Source organism: Nycticebus coucang, chromosome 3 (genome assembly GCF_027406575.1).
Source record: "Nycticebus coucang isolate mNycCou1 chromosome 3, mNycCou1.pri, whole genome shotgun sequence".
NCBI lineage: Eukaryota > Metazoa > Chordata > Mammalia > Primates > Lorisidae > Nycticebus > Nycticebus coucang.
Window position 1 is genome coordinate 126,643,063 of NC_069782.1, and position 26,920 is coordinate 126,669,982.

General features: G+C 44.7%; 2 protein-coding genes across 7 annotated transcripts in view; one reads left to right on the forward strand and one right to left on the reverse strand.

The window, feature by feature from the left end:
• MMS19 (MMS19 homolog, cytosolic iron-sulfur assembly component) overlaps positions 1-12,831 on the reverse strand; it is a 49,112-nt gene extending 36,281 nt beyond the window's left edge. For 3 of the 4 annotated variants that reach the window (XM_053582867.1, XM_053582866.1, XM_053582865.1), the window contains exon 1: positions 12,656-12,813. In XM_053582867.1, the coding sequence (XP_053438842.1) occupies positions 12,656-12,767 (112 nt within the window). In that variant the 5' untranslated portion in view covers positions 12,768-12,813. Of the gene's footprint in view, positions 1-12,655 lie in introns of all 4 variants that reach the window. The other variant, XM_053582864.1, reaches the window with a different exon arrangement.
• A 248-nt stretch (positions 12,832-13,079) lies between these two features.
• UBTD1 (ubiquitin domain containing 1) overlaps positions 13,080-26,920 on the forward strand; it is a 59,476-nt gene continuing 45,635 nt past the window's right edge. The window contains exons 1-2 of one of the 3 annotated variants that reach the window (XM_053582886.1): positions 13,080-13,696; positions 23,665-23,786. In XM_053582886.1, coding sequence (XP_053438861.1) covers positions 23,705-23,786 — 82 coding nt within the window. In that variant the 5' untranslated portion in view covers positions 13,080-13,696; positions 23,665-23,704. Of the gene's footprint in view, positions 13,697-14,546; positions 14,766-23,664; positions 23,787-26,920 lie in introns of all 3 variants that reach the window. The other 2 variants (XM_053582890.1, XM_053582889.1) reach the window with 2 other exon arrangements.

Below are 26,920 nucleotides of genomic sequence, written 5' to 3' on the forward strand. Positions count from 1 at the left end.
TGCCATAGGACTATATTACTTTTTTTTTTTTAAGACAGAGCCTCCAGCTATCACCCTGGGTAGACTGCTATGGCATCATCATAGCTCACAGCAACCTCCAACTCTTGGGTTCAAGTGATTCTCTTACCTCAGTTGTTCTTTTTTTTTTTTAATCCAAGTTTAGCAGCACAATAGTAACTCACAGATCTAACAGAAGCTTCTTACGATACATTTTCAAGAAAAACAGAATAAAAGGCTAACAATCTTCATAAAGGTTTGGTTAGCATAGAGGAATTAAAGCTAAATAAGGTGTGATAATCTGGGAATTGCTTCCACAGCCTGTTCTGGGTTCCTAACCCACCTACTTCTAACCTTAACTAGTTAGCTCTTGCTAACACTGGAAAAAGTGAAAAAGCAGCTTCACAAAGCTAAACTTCTAATTCCCCTACTAATTTTCCTTACTCTAGTACCAGAGTGAGGACCTAAGCTCTAGTACTAGAGTAAGAAGAAGTCCCATCACATTGAGGAAAAGAAGAGCTCTAGTTAAAACTCAGCTCGTGACTGGCACCAATTTAGACATTAGGCACTCTTAGCCTTACTCGTACGTGCCAGGATGTGGAAGGTCCAACTGCTGCCCCAGCTCCTGAAGAGTCAAGGGTGAGGGAAGGGGTATCAGCCAGACTAACAGGACAAACAAACCAAGGAACTGGCTCGGTGCCTGTAGCTCAGCAGCTAAAGGCACCGGCAACATGCACCAGAGCTGGCAGGTTCGAATCTAGCCTGGGCCTGCCAAACAATGACAACTGCAACCAAAAAATGGCTGGGTGTTATGGCAGGCACTGTAGTTCCAGCTATTTGGGAGGCTGAGGCAAGAGAATCGCTTAAGCCCAGGAGTTGGAGGTTGCTATGAGCTGTGATGCCATAGCCCTCTACCGAGGGCATCAAAATAAGACTTTGTCTCAAAACAAAAACAAGGAACTGATAGTTGGGTTCTACATCCAATTCCTTAAAGGCTATACTTACATGAAGAGAAATACCAATTTCTGGGTTACAAATCATAAAAAAGTGCTATACCATTTGGGAAGGCAGAAAAGGGTACTTTCTTGGAATGTCCTGGCTAGGGCTCAGAAAATCGCTAGAAAAAAATTCTCTAAAAACTAAGTTCAAGTGTGGCCTCAGTAGTTAGCAACTGTACACAGGAAGCCACAGGGTTTGCATTAATAGCAAAGGACATTACTGAATTGAATCATTTTTTTCAGCAACACTATCAAAATCCTCAGTGGATGCCAGGTAGGGTCTACCTTTGGAAATACCTCCAGTGCTCTAAGACAAAGACCTGCCTAATTAATAGGCACCATTCAGTTCCCTATATTTTTTTCATTAAAAAAAAAAAGGAAAAAAAATGGAGTTAAAATCTGTACATGGCGAAATGCACAGATATAAAGTGTACAATTTGATGAGTTTTTTTTTTGTTTGTTTGTTTGTTTTTTTTTGTAGAGACAGTGTCTCACTTTATGGCCCTCAGTAGAGTGCCGTGGCCTCACACAGCTCACAGCAACCTCCAATTCCTGGGCTTAAGCGATTCTCATGCCTCAGCCTCCCGAGTAGCTGGGACTACAGGCGCCCGCCACAACGCCTGGCTATTTTTTGGTTGCAGTTTGGCCGGGGCCGGGTTTGAACCCGCCACCCTCGGTATATGGGGCCAGCGCCCTACCGACTGAGCCACAGGCACCGCCCAATTTGATGAGTTTTAACAAAAGTATATACCTGAAGGCCAAGCGCAGTGGCTCATGCCTAAAGTCCTAGCACTCTGGGAGGCCAAGGTGGGTGGATTGCCTGAGCTCACAGGTTCAAGATCAGCCTGAGCCAGAGGGAGACCTCCATCTCTAAAAATAGCTGGGTGTTGTGGCGGGCGCCTGTAGTCCCAGTTACTTGGGAGGCTGAGGGAAGAGAATCACTTAAGCCCATGAATCTGAGGTTGCTGTGAGCTATGATGCCATGGCACTCTACCAATGGAAACAAAATGAGACTCTAATGTCTCCAAACAAAAAACCCCCCAAAAGTATATACCTGAGTAAGCAAGGCCCAATTAAGGTATATTACAGAACATTTCCATCACCAGAGAAAGTTCCATTATGCCCCCTACCAGTGAATTCCCACTCCCACAGGTTGCCCCAAATTTTATAATTGAAAAATACTTCAGCATTCAGCATACATCAATATGAAATTGGCTGCTTTATAATCATAAAAAAACATACATTTGCATGAGATTCCTTGAATCCCAGTATGTGGGTAAATTCTCCTGACAGGGCCTATTAGTCTTCACATCTTTTACTAAATTTTTTCTTTCTTTTTTTTTTTTTTTTTTAATACAGTCTCACTACGTCACCCTCGGTAGAGTGCCATGTTGTCACAGCAACCTCAAACTCTTGGGTTTAGACAATTCTCTTGCCTCAGCCTCCCAAGCATCTGGGACTACAGGCGCCCACCACAACACCTGGCTATTTTTTTTGGTTTTAGTTGTCATTGTTATTTTTAGCAGGCCCAGGCTAGTTTTGAACCTGCCAGGCCCCAGCATATGTGTCAGCGCCTTAACCACCAAGCCTGGGCACTGAGCCTACTAAATTCTTTCTTGAATTAATATAGCACAGACATAACAAAAAGTGAATGTAAAAGTAGCACAAAATTAGGGGAAAAAACGAGATCATAAAGCTATCAGGAAAAAGGTAAAAGAATCAGGAAAAAGGTAAACTTGGGAAAAATCCAGAACTGGCATTTTAAAAATGTTTTCAGAGGCAACTAACATCTACTCTAGTCCTCATGAGTTTACCTCAGAAATGCCTTTTATTTTTATTTATTTATTTATTGAGACAGTCTCATTATTTCGCCTTTGGTAGAGTACCATGGCGTCGCAGCTCACAGCAACCTCAACCTCTTGGGCTTAAGTGATTCTCTTAATTTTGTTGCTTTGTTATTGTTGTTTAGCTGGCCCGGCCAGGTTGCAACCTGCCAGCCCTGGTGCATGTGGCTGGTGCTGTAACGACTGTGCTACAAGCGCCGAGCCCAGAAATGTCTTTTAAATACGACATTGTCCTTGTAACCAGACTATATAGCAACTAGTTTCAAAAAGCCTTCCCCCTTTTTATTATGATAAAAATTTTCTTGATTTTGGCTTGGCATCCGTAGCACAGTGGTTATGGCGCCAGTGGCATACATGGAAGGTGGCGGGTTCAAACCTGACCCAGGCCAGCTAAACAACAGCTAAACAACTGCAACAAAAAAACAGTGGGGCATTCTCGCAGGTGCCTATAGTCCCAGCTACTCAGGAGGCTGAGGCAAGAAAATTGCTTAAGCCCAAGAGTTTGAGATTGCCGTGAGCTGTGATGCCACAGCACTCTACTGAGGGCAACATAGCGAGACTGTCTCAAAATAAAATTATTTTTTCTTGATTTTTTAAAAGGTGGTGATGGTGGGCGGCACCTGTGGCTCAAAGGAGTAGGGTGCCAGCCCCATATGCCAGAGGTGGTGGGTTCAAAACCAGCCCCGGCCAAAAAAAAAAGTGGTGATGGTTATGGACCACTGTTTATAAAACCCACTAAACTGTTCACTGAAAATAGTTAAAAGTAGTGAATTTCACCTCAAAGAACAAAAACCCTCTAATCCACTCATACTCTAACCACAATTATCTCCCCAAAATATACAATGACTTCCCTGCTCACCAAATCTCCATTTATTCCTTTTTGCCTAAGACCTGTCTCCTTGGGTTAATGTCCCTTATAGTATAGCTCCCAAATCTCCTCTACCCTCCCTTTCATCATCCAGTTAGATGAAATCCCACCATGTCAAGATCTTCCATATCCTTAAGCCTGGAAAATCTTTTGGTTTAGAATGCCCTTTCTTAGCCCTTGTCTATCTGAGGAACATCATCTCAAAAGTTTAAGGACCAGCTCAAATGTCAACTCTTTTCTGAAGCCTTTCTTGATTTTTCCAACAGAATTATTTGCTTTGTTTTTTGTGCTCCCTCCATACTTGTTAAAAAAAAAAAAAATTATCATGTGGGCTTATTTTCATTCAACATTTACTAAGTATCTATTATAATTAAGTACTGTTAGGGCTTACAATAGAAATATAGACAGGAGGTTTTTTTGTTTGTTTTTACCTAAAAGTGTAGAGAATTACATCCAGAAACCCACAATCTGCTAGAGCAGAAAAGATTCAAACAGATCACAGTGTAACAAGTTCAGCATCACCATAGTGATACAAACAGACACTGAGGTAACAAGAAGTAAAATTCCTGGGTTTATGGACCATGGGCCACTAACTTTAAGTGATTAATTCTCTTAACTCTGAAACTCTCCCAAAGAATAACTAGAATACTTGGAAATACTACCAGAATACCTGGAATGAAAGAAGCTAAAGAGTTAATTTTCCTAAGGGTAGTCTCATTAGTATTAAAGAAAAACTTAGTGTTAAGTTCCTTTCCCTTCATAAGTGGGCCCCAAGTTTTCCATGTTCAAGATGTGCTCTCTAAAAATGGACCTACTAGCACCTCCTAACTACCCACATTTTCTTTAGCAAGGCACCAGTTTGTGTGGGGCTCCAAGGAGTCAAAGGAGAATTTATACAATCATTAACACAGGGTGCACAATCAGACCTCTGTCTGATGGAGTTGCAGCCTCTTGAAAATCTAGGGTAGCAGCCAAAGGGGAGTGAGAGGGAGGGGGTAGGATGGGAGGATAAGGAATAGAAGAGAGAGAAAAGTCCCAACTGGGAGTAGGTTCCAACTAAGCTCTTAAAATTCTCCCTCATCCCCCACCAGTATTTTCAAACAGATGAAATCAAAATGCCCTTTCTGCTGATGATGCCACAGACATTTCTCAAAACTGTATTTTACAGTTTGTTTTATTTTAGACAAAGTGCAGTTTTTTTTTTGTTTTTTTGTTTTTTTAAGAGACAGTCTCACTTTATTGCTCCCAATAGAGAACTGTGGTGTCACAGCTCGCGGCAACCTCCAACTCCTGGACTTAGGCAATTCTCTTGCCTCAGCTTCCCGCGCAGCTGGGATGACAGGTGCCTGCCAGAACACCCAGCTATTTTTTTGTTGCAGTTTGGCCAGGGCCAAGTTCAAACTCACCCTCGGTATATGGGGCCAGCACCCTACCCACTGAGCCACAGGCATCGCCCAGAGTGCAGCCTCACTGCAGCCTCAAATTCCTGGGCTGGGCTCAAGCAATCCTCCTCCCTCAGCCTCCCAAGTACCTGGGACTACAGGTATGTGCTACTACACCTGCTAATTTTTTTATGTTTTGTGGAGATGGAGATTGGGGGGGGAGGGGGTCTCACTATGTTGCTCAGGCTAGTTTTGAACTGCTGGCCTCAAGTGATCCTTCTACTCCAGCCTCCCAAAAACTGGGATTAGAGGTATAAAACAACATGCCTGGCCTTTCTGTTCTTTAACAGAATTTTGGTTTCAGGATAGTGGTCTCCTCAGGGAATCACAAATGTAGAAAAATACAATATAATAAAGATTGAAATGAAGGAAAATCCAAGTAACTGAATGAGGGGAAAACCATGTCCATCACCTGCAAATTCAACATGTCTAAAAATTACATTCTTTAAAACCAGCTCCCTTCCCAAGCTCCATTTTTGGACAAAGTACTTCCTGTTTTTCTCATCCTCAGTCTCAAAACTCTGGGGTCAACTTGGAGTTCCCTTTCTCTTGTAACTAGCTAGACCTCAAATTCTATAGATTCTTCCTTCAACATCTCTCATTCTATCCCCTTAAGTAGTTCTTATTGTGTTCCTACTTACACTAGTTCCAGCAGACTCTGGTAGAAAGTAGAGATGTATATAGAAACAGCTTCTAACAAGTTTGCTAAATACATGAATGGTTGAGAAATAAGTGTATACTACATCTGAAGTGTTAGATGTAATACTTGGAGAGGAGCTGGGCCTTGACGCCTAGGTTTAACTTGATAAGAGAGCTAGTGGAGGAGGGAACTCTAAAAGCAAGCATTCAGGAAACAGTGAATAAAGGTAGCTGCCTAGAACAAAAGATCCAGGGCAGAAGTGAGAAAAAACGGCTAAGGCCAGGTGGTAGCAACCTCTATAGGCCTGCATGAGGTCCTTAACCCTTGAACTGCCAGGTCATTTCCCTTCTATCACTTGCACTTCTTTATAGCTAACAAGGACTTTCTCCAGGAACCCAGCTGTAAAACAAAGTTGTGGTAACTACTTGTGTGATCATGGGGTGTTCCTTCAGCATTCACAATTTGTAGGAGAGGCTGCTCCTGAGAGCTGCTGAACAGCTGAACTAGCTGGTCCTTTAGCACTAAAAAAACTTAATTTGGGCTGAAGGATTAGAAAGCTCATCTTATTCTGCGGGTGCTTCAAAACTCTGTTAGCCTTCAACAACTCTACCTACGGCTATGATCTAAGATTCCAAAGTTATGTATAATCCAACCTCACCAAACTTTTTCAACTTTGTCTGTTACAATTCCTATACCCACATCCTTTTCTTTGGAGGACTATATTATAACAATATTTCAACATCTTAGCAGAGCTATGCTAAACTAGATATGGTTTAGGCCATTTTTTAGGCATGAATAAAAATATACTGGTAAATTTTACAAAAAAAGTTTACAAGAATTCAGCAGTCCTTATTCAAGCTTTCTTTTCAAAGTGTATTTCGAATCTGAAAAAATCTAAAATTATTCCTTTCATATTGCATAAATGTGAGAGATTAGTTACAAAGGACATTGATATAATAACATTCTATATCTTGGGGGGGTTAGATCGTACAGACATATGCATCTGTCAAAATCAGTGAATGCAGGCTTAAGAGCTTAAAATTTGTATACTTCATTATATTACATTTTACACCTAAATAAACCATAAACAAACTCTAGTCAATGACATGCACGCCAAACTATTTACAGCAGCGGTTCTCAACCTTCCTAATGCCTCCTAATGCCGCGGACCCTTTAATACAGTTCCTCATGTTGTGGTGACCCCCAATCATAAAATTATTTTCATTGCTACTTCATAACTGTAATTTTGCTACTGTTATGAATTGTAATGTAAATATCTGATATGCAGGATGTATTTCATTGTTACAAAAGGGTCAGGACCCGCAGGTTGAGAACTGCTGATTTAGAGGTAAGTGTGCTGATATCTGCAATTTAGATGAATAGATTAATATATGCTGAAGCAAGTTACACTGAAATGTTAATGGCAGAGGGGAACCCTAAACATTGCTGGTGGGAATGAAAATTAATGCAACCACTAAGGAGAACAGTATGGAGATTTCTCAAAAAAATAAAAAATAGAACTACCGTATGACCTAGCAATCCCACTGCTAGGTATATATTCAAAAGACGGTAATACAGGGCTGGGTGCCTCATGTGGATTGCTTGAGTTTAGGAGCTCCGAGATCAGCCTCAGAAGAGCAAGACCCTGTCTCTACTAATAGGAAAACTAGCCAGGCATCATGGAGGGTGCCTGTAGTTCCAGCTACTTAGAGTAGAGGCTGAGTGAGACAGGGAGATCTCTGGAGCCCAAGTTTTTAAGGTTGCTATGAGCTACGATGATGCCATGGCACTCTACCCAGGGCAATAGAGTGAGACTTTGTCTCAAGTAGAAAAAAAAAAAGGGAATTCAGTATATTGAAAAGATACTTGCGTGGCTCAAGCGGCTAAGGTGCCAGACACATACACCTGAGCTGGCATGTTCGAATCCAGCCCGGGCCCGCCAAACAACGACGGCTGCAACCAAATAATAGCCGGGCGTTGTGGCAGGTGCCTATAGGCCCAGCTACTTCAGAGGCTGAGGCAGGAGAATCACTTGAGCCCAGGAGTTGGAGATTGCTGTGAGCTGTGATGCCACGGCATTCCATCCAGAGCAACAGCTTGAAGCTCTGTCTCAAAAAAAAAAAAAAAAAAAAAAAAAAAAGCACAAAAAGATACTTGCACTCCCATGTTTACCAGAACACTATTCACAATAGCCAAGATTTGGACTCAACCTAAATGTTTACCAATGGATAAATGGATAAAGAAATTGTGATACCATATACACATGGAATATTATAAATTATACAGCCATAAAAAATGAAATCCTGCCATTTGTAACAACGTGGATGGAAATGGAAAACATTATGTTAAGTGATAAGAAGCCAAGCACAGAAAGACAAATTCTCACATGTTCTCACTCATATGTGGGCACTAAATGTTAAAAACAAATGATCTCATTGAGATGGAGAACAGAATGGTGGCCACCAGAGGCTGGGAAGGGTGGTGGGGTAGGGAGATAAAATGGGGATGGTTAATGGGTGCAAAAATATGATCGGTTTTATTTATTTATTTTTTTTCTGAGATAGAGTTTCACTATGTCACCCTCGGGAGAGTGTAGTGGCGTCATAGCTCACAGCAACCTCAAACTCTTGGGCTTAAGCGATTCTCTTGCCTCAGCCTCCCGAGTAGCTGGGACTACAGGTGCCCACCACAATACCTGGCTATATTTTGTTGCAGTTGTTGTTGTTGTTTTGCAGGCCTGATCTGGGCTTAAACCTGCCAGCCTTGGTTTATGTGGCTGGTGCCCTACTTATTGAGCTATGGGTGCGAGCCTATTTATTTATTTTTGAGACATAGTCTCACTTTTTTTTTTTTTTTGAGACAGAGTCTCACTTTGTCACTCTCAGTAGAGTGTGGTGGCAGTCACAGCTCACAGCAACTTCAAATTCTTGGGCTTAACAGATTCTCTTGCCTTAGCCTCCCAAGTAGCTGGGACTATAGGCACCCAGCACAACGCCCGCTATTTTTTTTTGGAGACAAAGCCTCAAGCTGTCACCCTGGGTAGAGTGCCATGGCATCACAGTTCACAGCACCTCCAACTCCTGGGCTCAAGTGATTCTCCTGCCTCTGCCTCACTACAGGTGCCCACCACAATGCCTGGCTATTTTTTGGTTGCAGCTGTCATTGTTGTTTGGCGAGCTCAGGCTGGATTTGAACCTGCCAGCTCAGGTGTATGTGGCTGGCGCCTTAGCCGCTTAAGCCACAGGCATTGAGCCATATTTTTTAAAGATGGGGTCTCACTCTTGCTCAGACTACACAGTCTCACTCTGTTGCCCTGGCTAGAGTGCAATAGCATCATTATAGCTCACTGCAACCTCACACTTCTGTGCTCAGGCGATCTCCCTACCTTAGCCTCCTGAAAGCTCAGACTACAGACATATTATGCCTGGCTAATTTTTTTCTATTTTTGGTAGAGATGGGGTCTTGCTCAAGCTGGTCTCAAAATCCTGACCTCAAGTGATCCTCCCACTTCAGCCTCCCAGAGTACTAGAGAATTACAGGTGGGAGCTACCAAGCCTGTCCTAAATAATTAAATAGAATAAACAATATTGGATAGCACAACAAAGTGACTATAATCAATAAGTTAGGGTATACTTTAAAATAACCAAGAGTGGAATTAGAATGTTTCTAACACAAAAAAATAATAAATGCCTAAGGTCATGGATACACTATTACCCTAATGTGATTAATTCACATTGTATGCCTGTATCAAAACATCACATGTACCCAATAAATATATACAGCTATTATGGACCCATAATAATTAAAAATTCTTTTTTCTTTTTTATTAGAACAACAGTGGCTCTGGATTGATAAAAAGATTTTTAAAAAATTAAACAAAATCTTACAACCACCTAATCTTCGATAAACCAAACAAGAACATACCTTGGGGGAAAGACTCCCTACTCAATAAATGGTGTTGGGAGAAATGGATATCCACATGTAAAAAGACTGAAACTGGACCCACACCTTTCTCCACTCACAAAAATTGATTCGAGATGGATAAAGGACTTAAATTTAAGACATGAAACAATAAAAATCCTCAAAGAAAGCATAGGAAAAACACTGGAAGATATTGGCCTGGGGAAGGACTTCATGAAGGAGACTGCCATGGCAATTGCAATAACAACAAAAATAAACAAATGGGACTTCATTAAACCGAAAAGCTTTTGTACGGCTAAGGAGACAACAACCAAAGCAAAGAGACAACCTACACAATGGGAAAGGATATTTGCATATTTTGAATCAGACAAAAGCTTGATAACTAGGATCTATAGAGAACTCAAATTAATCCACATGAAAAAAGCCAACAATCCCATATATCAATGGGCAAGAGACATGAATAGAACCTTTTCTTTTTTTTTTTTTGTGGTTTTTGGCGGGGCTGGGTTTGAACCCGGGCTCAAAGGAGTAGGGTGCCGGCCCCATATGCTGGAGGTGGTGGGTTCAAACCCAGCCCCAGCCAAAAACTGCAAAAAAAAAAAAAATGGAGACTTTATATCCTTCGTATTAACCTGGATGGAAGTGGAAGACATTATTCTTAGCAAAGCATCACAAGAATGGAGAAGCATGAATCCTATGTACTCAATTTTGATATGAGGACAATTAATGACAATTAAGGCATGGGGGAGGGGAAGGAAAAAGCAGAGAGAGGGAAGGAGGGAGAGGGGTGAGGCCTTGGTGTGTGCCACACCTTCTGGGGGCAAGACATGATTGCAAGAGGGACTTTACCTAACAAATGCAATCAGTGTAACCTGGCTTACTGTACCCTCAATGAATCCCCAACAATAAAAAAAAAAAAAAATTAAACAAAGGTGGTGGGCACATGTTCCTTATAAAATTCTTTAGACTTTATATATTTGGTCATATAAAACATTTGGGAAAATGACAACACACTGTATTTGTTAAGTACTGATAATGCTATGTAAAACTGTAAGATGATAAGCTGAGTGGTAGTCCCAGGTATTTGCTCCTTGATGCTTCCAACTGCCTGGACACACCTGGCAGGGGTCCTCAAACTACGGTGGGCGGGCCACATGAGGCAGTGTGATTGTTATTTGTTCCCGTTTTGTTTTTTTACTTCAAAATAAGATATGTGCAGTGTGCACAGGAATCTGTTCACAGTTTTTTTTTTTTAAACTATAGTCCGGCCCTCCAACGGTCTGAGGGACAGTGAACTGGCCCCTGTTTAAAAAGTTTGAGGACCCTGTGGCTCAGTGAGTAGGGCGCCGGCCCCATATGTGGGTGGCGCCTGTGGCTCAAGGAGTAGGGCGCCCGGTCTCATATGCCGGAGATGGCGGGTTCAAACCCAGCCCCGGCCAAAAAAAAAAAAGTTTGAGGACCCACTTACAGCATGGTTGCCTCTTTCACCACACTGTTAAGTTCTTAGTGGGCACAGACCTAATCTAATTTGTATTTTTATTTCTATTGCTTTGCATCATGTTTGGAGAATGTGTTCAATAGTGGAATTAGTGAATGAAAAAAGAATACTGTTTACAATCAAAGTATTATATTTCTAGCAGATTCACTACTCATTTCTTTCTTTTTTTGTTTTTTTTTGGAGAGTCTTACTTTGTCGCCCTCGGTAGAGTGCTGTGACAGTTACGGTTCACAGCAACCTCAAACTCTTGGGCTTAAGCGATTGTCTTCCCTTAGTCTCCCAAGTAGCCGGGACAACAGGCGCCTGCCACAATGCACGGTTGTTTTTAGAGACCGGGTCTTGCACTTGCTCAGGCTGGTCTCAAACTCCTGATCTCAAGCAATCTGCCCATCTTGGCCTCCCAAAGTGCTAGGATTACATGTGTGAGCCACCGCACCGGGCACACTACCCTGTTTCCCCAGAAATAAGACATCCTCCGAAAATAAGACCTACTTACAGGAAAGATAAGAAGTCCCCTGAAAATAAGACCTAGGGCATCTTTGGGAGCACACCTTTCGAGAAAACAGGGTATTCATTTCTTACACATTCTAAAAGGTAATGTTCAATTTGCAAGAGAAAACGAGTCCTTTATGTTCTCCCCAAGCATGCAACATTTCCAAAAATAAACGCTTAAAAACTCATCTGTATCCACAAGATCATTTTACACTCTATTAATGAAACCCAAGTAACGTTCAATAACATTTTAGTAGATTATTTTTTTCTAAAAGAGCGAAGTCTCATAATTCCAAGGAAGCCTGGAGTTTGCTTTATTCAAATCTTAGATAAGCTATCATAACTAAGAAATCCCTAAACCGGTCAAAAGCAGGAAACTGGAGATCTGGGGAAAAGATAAAAACAAACTTCATATAAAAAAAATCATGAATCAAATTAATCAAGAACTTTACCAAGAAACAAGGGAAAGTCTTAAGACGAATACTCTGCGATTAACAGCCAGTCAGAGCCAGGCTGCCTGGCCACTCCCAAGATGCCACGCGACGGGAGCGGATGCCGCTAAAGATGCATCTTCCTCACAAGGTGGTTTCAGGCGTGAGCGCCCGGCTCGGACCTGAACACCAGAGTCCGAGTGCCAGCTCCCCAGTCCCCACCTCCTGCTTGGTCTGTAAGCCCTGCACAAGTGTCTTGCCTTCGCAGGGCCTCAGTTTCCTCGTGTTTAAAATGTAATAATTCTCTATCTTTGGCTACAGGGAGATGAGGAGTGTAAAATGGCTTTAAGGAAGTTAACAGGCGACTCTCCAACTTGTTATGGCTCTGAAGCTAGCGGTGTTCACCAACCATCCCTAAGACCTTAAAGTCACCGCTGCCCCAGTCTTCCCACCCGGCGCCTGTGCTGAGGCCGCTCCCTCCTGTTGGCCCCCAGGCGGAAGCCGCGCAGCGACGTCTGCCGTACCTGCAGCCACCTGGTCAGCGGAGCCCTCCTGCTGACCCATGACAAAGTCTTGCACGAGGCCCCACAGGGCGCCCCTAGGCGCCGCCGTCTCCAGAGTTGCGGCAGCAGCCATGACGCGAACTAGAGACCGGGGGAGGGGAAGTAGGCGGTGGCACGAGAAGGGCCTCTTCGCGCACGCGCCTCCTGAACCAATCGCCTGGCGGAGGACAAGGGGGCGGGGCGCTCTCTAGATCACGTGCCTGCCGGCTCCTTGCTTGGCAGTTCCTCAGAGTGACTGGATGGCCCCTCCCCGATGGGCGTGGCCTATAATCGGGGCGGTGGCGAGGAGAGCGAAGGCGGCTGCTGGGCACGCAGCCCTAGGCTATTGAGGGCGAATAATTCCCGGCCCGGCTCCCTAGGAGACGGGCAGCGGGGCGGGCACCTGGTTGGGTGGGGCCGAGGGGCGGTACACACCTTGGGGGAAGCCAATGAGAAAATCAGGCCCAGTCCGGGGGGGCGGTGCCGGCGGTCACATGCGCACCTGGGGCGGGTGGTGGCGGCGGCTCAGGCACCGCGAGCTGGCGGAAGGGAGTGAGGCCGGGCTGGGGCGGGGTTAGGCAGGTGAGTGACAGGCTCCGGGGGGCTGGCCCCAGCCGGGAGCCCTGAGCTAGCCCTGAGTAGCTGCAGCGGTGCCCGCCCCCTCTCTCCGCCCCTCCAGCGGAGCTGGTCTCCGTCCGGGCACCGTCGCGGGCCCCCTTAGGCCGGCCACCCGGGACTGTTCTGGGGAGTCAGCCACCTCCCTCTCTCCCCTTGCCGGCAAAGTTTTGGCAAAGCCAGCGCTGGGGCAGAGCGCGCCCCCGAGGGGAGATCGGGGAGCGCCGATGCCGGGCGTCCAGAGCCGTTGACCCGGGACGCCGCCGTCCGGGGCAGGAGCGCGGAGCAGCCGACTACTCCGCCGTCTCCGGTGCATGGGGACCGGCTGAGGAGCCAGCATGGGCAACTGCGTGGGGAGACAGCGTCGGGAGAGGCCAGCTGCCCCGGGACACCCCCGCAAGCGAGCAGGTAACGACGGAGAAGAGAGCAGGGCCTCGGGCACCCGGCCAGTTGTTCCTCTCCTGGCCCGAGCCCTGGACTGCCAGAGCGACCTCCCACGGCTTCTGGCGCTTGGGCTTCCCTCACGGGCTGCTCCGCAACCGGACGGGGCTCCTCCCCAGCGCTGAGTGGCCCGGGGAGCCGAGTCGAGGCAACTGCGAGCGCTGAGCCGGCTGCGAGACCAACTCGCTCCAACTGGGGAGCTCCTAGTGGGGGTGGAGGCAGGAAATGTTTGCAGACCGCAGCCAGGCGACGGAGGGAGGAGGGCCCAGGGCCAGGGGCCGCTGGCCTGGCAGCTTGGGCCGGGGTCGGACGCCGGTCCGTCGGGGCACGGTGCGGATAGCCAGGCGTCCCCAGAACTTGGAGCGAGCGAAGCGAGAACAGTCACTCCTTCCAAAGCCTGTGTCATTATCGGGCTGCAGATCGTGTCTGCCGGAATCCGACTTGCAAGAGCAGCGCAGGACTCTGGGAAAGAAATCTTTATTTTTCCCGCAGGGGGTTTTAGATCCTCCCGACCGTCCGGGAATCTAGGAAAGGTGGGGTGCGGGGTGAGAGTCGCCCCCGGGTTTGTTGGGATCCTGGCCAGACTTGGGAATGGGATCCGCTCTCTGGCGAAGTGCGAGGTCCGGGCAAAATCTCCTCACTTTCTTAGTACACCCCTCCTATCCTGGCGTTTCGCCCCGGGAAGATGTGAGGCGGTCGTTTTTTCTGGGTCTTGTACTCACTTCCTTCTTTGAGAATGTTGCAAGGAATTTCTGAGAATGATAAAATTGTAGACTTTAGAGCTTAAAGGGACCTTCAAAACTTGTATGTATTCCAGACAGACCTACCTCCTCTGTGTAAAAGCCCAGATCCAGAGAAGTTGAGCATCTTGTGTAAAGGCACACAGCTGGTTTACTAGTAGCACAACTGAGGCACCAAGCCAGTCTCCTCTCCCACCCCATTGCCACATATCCTTTTTTGTAAGAGGAGCCACAGGCAGAATTGTTAATGAAGTAGAGACTCTCGTTGGAGTTTCCTGTCACCTTTGACACCAAAGGTGTGTTGCTCTGTTGCTGGGAAGGTGGATGAGGGGAACGTGGGGGAAGTAGGAAAGGATGTCTGTGTGGTGGACAGAATGACTTGTGGAGGAAGAAACATGTTTTTATGGGAAGGATGAAGTAAAACTCAACAGTGAAATCCTCTTGTCTGAAGGCAACGCTGGAGGTTCTTCTGCTGAGGAAAGACTATTCTCAAACCCAGGGGCTTTCATTCATTCATTTGTTCAATAAATAGTTATTCGTGCTAGGTCCTCATAAGTGATATGTAGCATTATTTTGCTGTTGACAACCCTCTCCTTCTTTACTTGGCATCAGACTACCTTAGTTTTCCTCTCTCACAACACCCCCACCTACCATCACCACCTAGAAATGGACACAGCTTTGGTTCCATTTGACATTCTTTTTTTTTTTTTTTTCTCATTACACTCCTTCCCAGAGAAATCTTATTCAGTCCTACATCTCTTTGTCCACTGGGAAGACCCCTGTGCTTAATTTTCAATTACTTCTCTCCCTGGCTCTGGGACCACATCTCCGAATGTGCACTGGATGCTATGATACAGATATTCACAGATTCAGTACCTCCAAAACCAAGCTCTTCATTTCTCCCTGACAACCAGCTTCCCTTCTTTACTCTTAGGTTCCTCCAGCTGCCTGATTTTAGACTTTGAGGAACTCTCTCCAAAAATTTTCTCTGCCTTGTCATCCTCTGCCACCCAGACAGTCAGGCCTGCTGGTTCTTCTTTCTACAGATTTTAAAGACTTACCCCTTGCCACTTTACTTCATCTCCTGTCTCCTCAAGTCCAGCTCTTCTCCCTGGCTGAAGTGAGTTCCCTCCAACTTTGTCTTCAGTCATCATCCAATACCTGCACGTAGTAGTCTATCCAGAAGATGTTAATTTAATTTTAATTAATCCATTCCATATCCTGTAGTTCTGTGTTTAAAATCTTTCTGTGGGTTCCCACTACTACAAGAACTTTAACTTTCAAGGCTAATAAAGTCTGATCTAGTCCTTTTCTGTTAAGACTGATTTCTTTACCTTTCCTGACATTAAGGCCACCAGTGTTTGTTCTTGCCTTTTTCTTCTTTTGCAGTTTTTGGCTGGGGCTGGGTTTGAACCCTGCCACCTCTGGCATATGGTGCCAGCACCCTACTCCTTTGAGCCACAGGCACTGCCCTTGCCTTTTTCTTCTTATCAAGAGCTTTTCTTCCTTTCAAGGTCCATCTCAAATCCCTATCTTTCATGAAGCACCTCGCCTGACAAATCTGCCACCTTCTCTCCCCCTGCCAGTAGAAGTGATTGTACCTTCTAAAAACTGCAGACACATTATCTATGGCACTTACTTAACAATTATCTACTCTGTATTATTAGTCAAGACTTGGATGTTTGCGGTCTTTTATCAGCAACTACATTGCAGACCTTGAAGACCTGGGTTCTATGTTATCCTTCTGTGTGTGTGTCTCTTTTACTCACTCATATAGCCGTGCACACCCATACTCAGCACTTAGCACAGTGACTTGTACAGAGGAAGAACTCAATATTTGTCAAATTTAGAAAGCTAACCCAACTTGGTCCTACTATCTGAATTTTTCATATACCTCCATTTTTTTAAATCTGTTCGTGTATCATTATTTTAATTATGTGGGGCTTACTATGAATAGCTTTATTCAGAAAGTCTAAAGCTAAGGGGAACTCTGTAGGATGACAAATTTGGTACACTCCGGGAAGGAATCCTTCTTAACTTCACAGTGTGCAGCTGGCATTCCTGTAACATCTGCAGCTTACCCTTTAATAAGGACATAGTTTTATGTTGTAATGCCTAAAACTTCCCCAGCTCCCACTGTAACTTTTACCTTTCCCTTGTCACTGATGTGATGGAAAGAAATCCTCAACAGAGAGGTAGAACCTGAATTCTTTTTTTTTTTTTCTTTTTGCAGTTTTTGGCCAGGGTCGGGTTTGAACCTGCCACCTCTGGCATATGGAGCCAGCGCCCTACTCCTTGAGCCACAGGCACCACCCGAACCTGAATTCTTTTTTTTTTTTTTTTTTTTGTAGAGACAGAGTTTCACTTAATTGCCCTCCGTAGAGTGCGGTGGCATCACACAGCTCACAGCAACCTCCAACTCCTGGACTTAGGCGATTCTCCTGCCTCTCTCCTGCCTCAGCCTCCCGAGTAGCTGGGACTACAGGCACCTGCCACAACACCCAGCTATTTTTTTGTTGTTGTTGCGGTTTGGCCAGGGCTGGGTTTGAACCCGCCACCCTCGGTATATGGGGCCGGCGCCCTGCTCACCGAGCCACAGGCGCCGCCCTAGAACCTGAATTCTAATCCTGGGCAAGTCTTCAAGCCTCTCCGGGTCACACTTTTAATACCTCAGGAGAGGAAAGGGTTATACAAGATCATCAGAACTGTTTTCTCATCTTCACAAAGGCAGCTGTTAAAAACTGGAAAGTTATTGAGATGAAATCTTATGCCTTGTAATGCTACCCTTTGTCCTGATGCTCAGTTCTGTCCTCTTAGTCACTTGATGGGTTAAGAGACACAGTGCCCACTGGTCAGAGATTCTTGCGTTAGAAAGGATTAGGTGAGCCTCTTTTTTTTTTTTTTTTTTTTTGTAGAGACAGAGTCTCACTTTATGGCCCTCGGTAGAGTGCCGTGGCCTCACACAGCTCACAGCAACCTCCAACTCCTGGGCTTAAGCGATTCTCTTGCCTCAGCCTCCCGAGTAGCTGGGACCACAGGCGCCCGCCACAACACCCGGCTATTTTTTGGTTGCAGTTTGGCCGGGGCCGGGTTTGAACCCGCCACTCTCGTATATGGGGCCGGCGCCTTACCGACTGAGCCACAGGCGCTGCCCAGGTGAGCCTCTTATCGTATCAAGTTTTCATTGTCACTCTTCTAAAAAATTTTTTGATTGTTACTCTTTTTTTTTTTTTTTTTGCAGTTTTTGGCCATGGTGGGCTTGAACCCACCACCTCCGGTGTATGGGGCCAGCGCCCTACTCCTTGAGCCACAAGTGCCACTCTTGATTATTCTTTGTGGGTTTTTTTTGTTTGTTTGTTTTTTTGGCCGGGACTGGGTTTGAACCCGCCACCTCCAGCATATGGGACCAGCGCCCCACTCCTTGAGCCACAGGCGCCGCCCCACTCTTGATTATTCTTAATGCATCCCCAGTAGGTCTGTATTCCTTTCTTTCAGGGGTTCATAGTCCTTGCCTTCTTCAGAGAATACTTGGGGGGCTCCTGCCATCCTACACATATACCCCAGGTAGATAAAAATCTGTGCCCATGAACTGGGTAAAGCAGCCTCTCCCCCAGCCACTCCAGGGAAAAATGGAGCTGGTGGAACAGGCACATCTCTTGCCCAGCTCCACCCTTTGAGAATGTGGCAGGGCTGAAACCCAAATATCTGACTCTGTGATGTGCCAGGCGTATCCACTTACGTTCTGGAATCTCAAGCTCAGGGTGGACAGAAACAGGTCCCTGTTTTGGGCTGGTTGGGCTTGGCAGTGTGGTTGCGAGAGAGTCTGCTTCTTGTTGTGTGGGCTGTGTGGCTATTCTTGAGGGAGTAATTGGGCAATTTCTCCATTTGCTTAGTAAATATTTACTGTGCGCCAAGCACCCTGCTGGCTGTGAACAGACATGGCTCTTGGCCCCAAGGAGCTTCCAGTCTTGGGGGGAACAGACAAACACATAGTCATGCAAATTATACATGATCATACATACAATTAAGTGTTATTACATATGCTGGTATGACTCCCACATTTATAATTTCAGCCCATCTTCTTCAACTCCAGCCTTGTATATTCTGCTCCTACTCAACATATCTGATGTCTAAAATTCTTCTCAGTTTAACATATTCAAAATAGAATGAACCCCCACTTCCATCCCTGCTCCTTCCAAAGTCTCTACCATCTCAGTTTACAATGCTTCCATCCTTCTAGTTGATCAGGTCCCCAAAGCTCTAGAGTCATCTCTGACTCCTCCCTTTCTCTCATTTCCCACAAGCATTTAATCAATCCTATTAGCTTTGCCTCAAATATATCCCTAGCCTGACTCTCAACATCTCTACCACTTTCACCCTTGTCTGAGCTATCTTCAGCTTCTTAACTGACCTTCCTGCTTCCTCCCTTGTCTCCCGACAGACTATTTCCATCACAGCAGCCAGAGTGATGCTGAACTGTAAGTCAGATTTTGTTACTTCTTTGTGCAAACCTCCTGTGACTCTTCATCTCATGCAGACTCCTTGTATTGGCCTATAAGACATGGTATGACTGTGGCCTGCTCACCTTCCTTAAGCCATCTCACGCTCTATCCTCCTGATAAGCCCCAATATCTGAATTGGTCCCTCTTTCTCCTATTTAAGGAATTAAACCCTTACAGACCATCCTATTTAAAATTGATCCCCTTCCCTCTACCACTTGCTCTCAGCATTATCTACCTCCCTTCCCTGTGTTATTTTTCTGCATAGTTTGTGTTGTCATCTGACATTGGCTGTCTCCTCTTACTCCGTGTGATCCAGAGATTTCTATTTGTTCATGAGCAGTGCCTGACGTATAGTAGGTGCCTAATAAATATCTATTGGATGAAACTAGTCTGTCTAAACAGAGTTGGTGAGGTCTATACAAGAATAGGAATGGGCACGCTTGATTGATCTCCCATCTTAGATGGGTATTAGGGGCTTAAACTGCATCTGAGTGGTGTTCTGTCCCTGAGATTGGCTTCTCTGCCCCAGGCTTGGATTCCTAGAAATGTATGATTTTCTGTGGTTTGGGAGCCTCTTGCTAGTAGCTACTGGGGCTGAAGCAGGAAAGCAGAATGAAGCCCCCTGTTAGGGTCCTAACCAGGCAGGAGCACTTTGCTGTCATTTTGTATGTGTGCATATGTGTCAGAGTGGACCCCTCTCCCAGGTGCACATGGTGTTTGTAGTCCTTACTTGCAAGATAAGGATGAAGTGGTCTAATAGACTATGAGGCAGGAAGTCGGGTTCTATAGACCTGTCAACTTGCTGGAGAATTTTTAGAATCATAGAATTTTAGAGCTGAAAAAGAACCTAAAGTATTTCTTTAACCTCTTTTTTCTCACCCAGCTATTAGAAGGAGAACAAAGGCAAATGTATCCCCTGCCAAGTTCACAGAAATATGGTGCAACCTATATAAAAACTGCATGGGCTTCTTTAAGTTGTGAGTGTGTTGAGGTCAAGATATTGTAGGGAAGTGGTCCCTGTCAAGTATATTCAAAAGGGAGGGAGTCATCTACTTCGCTACTTTCTTCAACGACAGTCGTGGGCAGGTCATTTGTTTTGGCTCAGTTGATTCTCTATAAAAAAGAAGATAGTATTTTCAGTTTATTTCAGAGAGATGTTACAGGGATAAAATAAGCTAACAACAGTTTTAAAATTACCTTCATGGCCTCACAGTCTGCTCTAATGTGAGGTCCCAACCCAGAGTCTCATCGGGCTTTGGTGGGAAATGAAGCCTATTTCCTAGCCTTCCTAGCTTGTATGACTTGGGACAAGCCTCTTGATCTTTCAGAGCCTCAGTTTCCCTACTTATACAATGGGGTGATTGCCAACCTACTCACCTCTCAGAGAGGTTGTAAGAATCAAGTGAGACCCTGGATGAAAAGAGAGTTTGTGAACTTAAGAAGTTTCTATTATTTCCAGCTTCAGGATTTTTACAAAAGCCATAGCCAGTGATGTCTTCCCACCAGATCATTGATTGAAGCTTACTCTCTTTGAGAAGCAAAACTATAATGTTTAAAAACTATTTTGGGATGAGAATCTTTCTGAAATGAATGCTATACTTCTGAGCAAAATATACAGAGCATGAATAACCTGCTCTTTGGGATTCAGGGTCATTGAGTTCATTCCTATATGTGGATAGCACCTGCTTGGTGGAAGTGGAGACCACAAAAGATTCTTTCAAAAGCCTTATCTCTAGAAGAAGATAGTGAGAGTGGGGGAATGAATGAATGAGTGGTGGGCAGGAGGAAATTGCTGGGAGAGAGCCCATTCTAAGAATGCCTTCCCTTAGGGTCCCAAGCAGCAAAGTTGGTGCTGGGGAGAAGCTTTTAAATCCTGCTCCAAATGCGAAGAGTCAGTCTTGCCTGGTCAGTTACTATTCTCATAATAGCGTGAGGCCTCTGGGCAGGCAAGACTCTAGGGCAGTGGGCCCCAACTAGTGGCTCCCAGTTGCTGTGCTTTTGGGGTTCATGTTTCTACCTATAATCGTTGCTCTATCTTTTCCCTGGTAGGCAGTGGTCACTTTTTTTCTTTCTCTCTTTTTCAAAAATTGTGGTTAAATGCAGTAGAACCTCTATTAGTTTGACCATCCAAGGAACCGTACAAAGTGGTCAACATAATGGAGGTGGCCAACATAAGGAACCAGGCCTACTGTACTCATATGTACATGTAGTGCATGTCTAGTCTGTGAAAATTAGGTCATCATAAAGTGGTCAAGGGTAGGAAGGTGGTCAACTATGGAGGTTCTACTGTATATACAACATAAAATTTACAATCTTACCCATTTTTAAGTATACTGTTCTGTAGCCTAAGTACATCCACATTCTTGTACAACTGTCACCACCATTCATCTCCAGAGCATTTTCATTTTCCTCAACGGAAACTCTGTACCTGCTAAATAATAACTCCCTGTTCCCTATTCCCCCAACCCCTGGCAACTGACACTCTCCTATCTATCTGTATGAATTTGACCTACTCTGAGTGCCTCATGTAAATGGAAACATGCAATATTTCTCCTTTTGTAATTGGAGAACTTGTAACTTATTTCACTTAGCATAATGTCGTCAAGGTCCATCTTGTAGCGTGTCAGAATTTTCTTCCTTTTTAAGGCTGAATAATATTCCATTGTGTTTATACATACACACCATATTTTCTTTATTCATTCTACCGTAGATGGACACTTGGATTGCTTCCACGTTTTGGCTAGTATGAATAATGCTGCCATGAACATGGGTGTACAAATAACTGTTAGAGGGTGGTGCCTGTGGCTCAAAGGAGTAGGGCGCCGGCCCCATATACCGGAGGTGGCGGGTTCAAACCTGGCCCTGGCCAAAAACTGCAAAAAAAAAAAAAAACTGTTAAAGTCCCTGTTTTTAGTTCTTATGGGTATATACCAAGAAATGGAATTGCTGGATCAAATGGTCATTCCATTTTTATTTTATTTATTTATTTATTTTTTTGGTGACAGAGTCTTTGTCACCATTGGTAGCGTATTGTGGCATCACAGCTCAAAGCAACCTTAAACTCTTGGGCTCAAGCGATTCTCTTGCCTCGGCCTCCCAAGTAGCTGGGACTATAGGCGCCCCCACAACGCCTGGCTATTTTTTAGAGATGGGGGGTCTCACTCTGGCTCAGGCTGGTCTCGAATATGTGACCTTAGGCAGTCTACCCACTGCCTCCCAGAGTGCTAGGATTACAGGTGTGAGCCATCATGCTCGGCCCTATTTTTAATTTTTTGGGGTACCATCTTAGCAGCTGCACCATTTTACATTCCCACCAGCAGTGCTTAAGGATTCCCAATTTCACCACTTCTCACCAACACTTATTTTTCTGAGGTTTTGTTTGTTTTTGGTTTGTTTTATTATAATAGCCATCCTAAAGGGTTTCTCATATAGTGGTCATTTCTTTTTTTTTTTTTTTTTGTGGCTTGGCAGGGCAGGGTTTGAACCTACCACCCTCGGTATATGGGGTTGGTGCCCTACTCACTGAGCCACAGGCACCACCCAATATATAGTGGTCATTTCTGCTGGGTTCAAATAGCAGCCCCTTAAAATTCCTGGGAAAATAGGCAACTATGCTTGTTAGAATTGTGCCTACAAAAAGAGTGGAGTGGAAGCCTGAGGAATCCTTCAGAGAGTAAAGAATGTGAGCTTGGGTAGGTGGAGTGTGACATCTTTTCGGGCCAGTCACCAGTTTGCTTGCTTCTGAGTTTTTAACTATGTGATCAATAGTTGGGACAATTGGATGGATGGCTAGGTGGCTTGTAGTTAAGCAAGCATTTCTGCATTGTTATAAGTCATCTGGCTCCTAAAGAATGTTCATACTATCTTACTCTGTTTCAGAGTGCCACATTTTTCCAGCTCCCTTTTGCATGTGATATGTAGAGCTATGGTTCAGATGGGAAAATGTAAGGAGTGTTACAGTGACATGGCAACTTGGTGAGAGTATCTTGTTACTCAAGGCCATGTGCTTCTCTCTTAGCCTTTCCAGACAAGATCTCTTCCTGCTTTCTGAACCCATAAGGAAGGTTACAGTGTGCACCCATACCTCTGACTAGCCTCAGCCCCTCAATTCTTGTCCCTTATACTGCCCGCAGAAAGGGGAACCTCTCAGGAAAAGAGCTGGAGTACCCTCTGTACAGTATAGGGTAGAGGGACTGGGAGGTAGTAGAGATGGCTCCTCATTTATACCTGTGTCTTCTAGGAGGCTGGTACCAGGAGCAAAGGGTGAATGGTGCACTCATTTCTCAGAGCTCAAGCCAAGGCAGCCAGTCACCTAGCAGCCTGAATCTTAGCCCCTGGACTTGGAGTTTTGTTGTTTTTAAGGACTGGAAGAGATGCAATTAGCAGCAGCCCACCTTTGCAGGGGGTTGTCTGTCATGTGCCAAGAACATAAGATACAGTATCTGGATTAATCCTCACACCCACCCTGTGGGTAGATAGTGTTATCACCTTTGTACAGATGAAGAAACTGAGAAAGGTAACATCTGCTGCCTAAGACCACATAGCTTGTAAACTGCCGGGCCAGGACTGGAACCCAGGTAGTCTGATCTCTGAGCCCAAGCTTTTGGCAAGTGTACAACTTATCCTTGTTGGAATGGGAAGAACAAAACACTTGTTTTTTGTTTTGTTTTGTTTTTATTTTATCTTATTTTAGAGACAGACTCTTTCTGCTGCTCAGGCTGGAGTACAGTGATATGATCACAGCTCACTGCAGACTTGAACTCCTGGGCTCAAGGAATCCTCTTGCCTCAGCCTCCCCAGTAGTTGGGGCTACAGGTATATGCAAGCATGTCCAGCTTTTTATTTCTTTTATTTTTTATTTTATTTTATTTTATTTTATCATCATCATCATCATTATTATTATTATTATTTTGAGACAGTTTCACCTTGTTGCCTCCGGTAGAGCGCTGTGGCATCATAGCTCACAACAACCTCAAACTCTTGGGATCAAGCCATCGTCTTGCCTCAGCTTCCCAAGTAGCTGGGACTGTAGGCACCTGCCACAATGCCTGGCTATTTTTTAGAGATAGGTAATCCACCCACCTCAGCCTCCCAGAGTGCTAGATTTACAGGTGTGAGCCACCACACCCAGCCCATGTCCAGCTTTTAAAAAAAATTTTTTTGTATGGGAAAGCTGATGGTCAGGAAAGTAAATTGCTGGTGGTCATGATGCTGAGAAGAAGCAAAGTTAGAACTCAGCTAAGGACTTAGACATGAATTCCAGCACTCACTGCTCATTCCTTTGTGCTGTGAGCCTTGCCCAGCACTCCACCCCACCCTTGGAAAGAAGCTGGGAAGTCAGCTGTGAAGTCTATCCAGCTCTGAGGACTGTAGCCACTGCCTTCCATTCTGTTGCTGTCCCCATCTCCATTAATTACTTGGCCCCCAGACCACCACCTTCACACCTAGGAGTCATGTGAGTATATCATCTTGGATGAAAGTCCTAGGTACATAGTAGGTGCACAGTAAATAAGCACTGGATGTCCTTTGAGAGCTGAGTGTGCTGCAGGCAATAGAACCTCAGCCAAGATTGTGTTCCTAAAGAGAAACATAAGTAGAATGCAAATATTGTTGTTTCCTCCTACTCCGGGAGCAGACTCCACTGTCCAACTCTTGGATGCCAGGAACTTGAAGAAAAGAGTGTTATAGCTCTGCAGACTTTGAATTAGTCCCAAGGGAAAAGAGGCATGGAGAGTCAAGTTAGCCAAGTGCTTGCAGAATCAGATGTCATTCTCTGTAATTAAAAAGACTAACCATCCCTTGCTTTGCTCAGCATTTTGTGGTTTTCAAAGTGCTTTCTCAAGTGTAGATCCCCACAGCGATCCTGTTAGGAAGGCAAAGCTGAAAAAAATTTTCCCATTTTATGGATGAAAATACTGAGACTTGGTGAGGATGTTAAGCTACTCTAGGTTTTTAGCCAGGTGTGGTGGCTCATGCCTGTAATCCTAGCATTCTGGAAGGCCAAGGTGGGTAGATTGCTTGAACTCAGGAGTTTGAGACCAGCCTAAACAAGAGTGAAATGCTGTCTCTACTAAAAATAGAAAAACTAGCCAGGTGTCGTGGCAGGCACCTGTAGTCCCAACTACTTGAGAGGCTGAGGCAAAAGGATTACCTGAGTCCAGGAGTTTGAGGTTGCTGTGAGTTATGATGGTGCCATAGCACTCTACCCAGGGTGACAAAGTGAGACTATCTCAAAGAAATAAAATAAAATAAATAAAAATAGAAAAACTAGCCAGGTGTAGTGGTACATGCATATAGTCCCACCTAATTGAGAGTCTGAGGCAAGAGGATCACTTGTGCCCAAGAGTTTGAGGTTGCTGTGAGCTGTGATGCCACAATACTCTACGTCAGGCAACAGAGTGAGACTCTGTTTTCAAACAAACAAAAAAATGCTACCCAAGGTGGTTGATTGTCAGAAATATAAGAAGGCAGTGGCTCTCCACTCCTTTCTTACTTTGGTGAGAATGTCTCAGATAAGAGCTTTGGTTTATGCATCTGTTAAATGGAGACAAGAGCACATTCTTTAGAGTAGTCAAGTCTTAAATGTGATTAGGTGTGTGGCATAATCCGCATAGTGCCCACACACAACAGATACTTAGTCAAAGATAGCTGTGGGTTGGTAATGATAATGGCCAAAGCAAAGCTCATTGTTCCTTTGGGGACTTGTAGTCTACTGACCTTGTTCAGCCCCAAGTGTTGGGAGATGCCAACAGTAGCCCCTCTTATTCCTACTCTGATTCTGGTTACTCTCTGACCCTTCTCCTGGAGTTAGAGTGTAAGTAATAGCAGGGACCCACCATGAATGTCCTTTGATTTGCAAAATCTGAGGTCTTTAAAAGAACATATTAGGGGCAGCACCGGTGGCTCAAAGGAGTAGGGCGCCGGTCCTATATGCCGGAGGTGGTGGGTTCAAACCCAGCCCCTGCCAAAAACTGCAAAAAAAAAGAAGATATTTATAATATAGTTTTCTTTTGGTGACAGGTAAATTATGATCAGTATTTTATTCATTTAGTATCTATCTGCATTTTTATTACTTCAGTTCCTCCTGCTCATTAGCTATGTAGCTGTGGACAAGTGGTATTGAATTGGGGCTTTATTTTTTTTTTTTGAGACAGAGTCTCACCTTCTTGCCCAGGTTAGAATGCTGTGGCATCAGCCTAGCTCACAGTAACTATAAACTTCTGAGTTCAAGCAATCCTCCTGCCTTAGCCTCCCAAGTAGCTGGGACTATAGGAACCTGCCATGACTCCTGGCTAATTTTTCTACTTTTAGTAAAGACAGGGACTCACTCTTGCTCAAGCTGGTTTCCAACTCCTGAGCTTAAACAGTACACCCGCCTTGGCCTCCCAGAATGCTGGGATTACAGGCATGACCCACCTTTCACTTGGGCTTCATTTTTCTTATCTGTAAAACAGAGACAACAGTACCTACTCCATGGGGTTGAGTGAGGATTAAATGAGTTACTGCATGTAAACTCTTTAGAATGGTGCCTGGAACATATTAAATACTAAGTAAATTTTAGTTAGTTTTTTATTTTTTTCTGGGTTTTGTTCCACTATTCTCATGGTACTAGGTACTGCGTTTAAGCCAGCTGTACCCCTACTTTCCTCTTCCCCCCTAAGTTGGTATTTATGGCCGATGAAGTTCACATGTAAAACTTGATTTCCTCAGTGTGCCCTGAATCATCTGTTCTTCCCATAATTCCAGTCATTCATTCAGGAAGGCAAATCAGAAGTAAGTTGTGAGACAGTATTATTTTAGAGATAGTCTTGAATCCAGCTTCATTTTTGAAAATATGAATCATTCACAGGCAGTGCCTGTGGCTCAGTGAGTAGGGCGCCAACCCCATATACCAAGGGTGGTGGGTTCAAACCCAGCCCCGGCCAAATTGCAACAAAAAATAGCCAGAC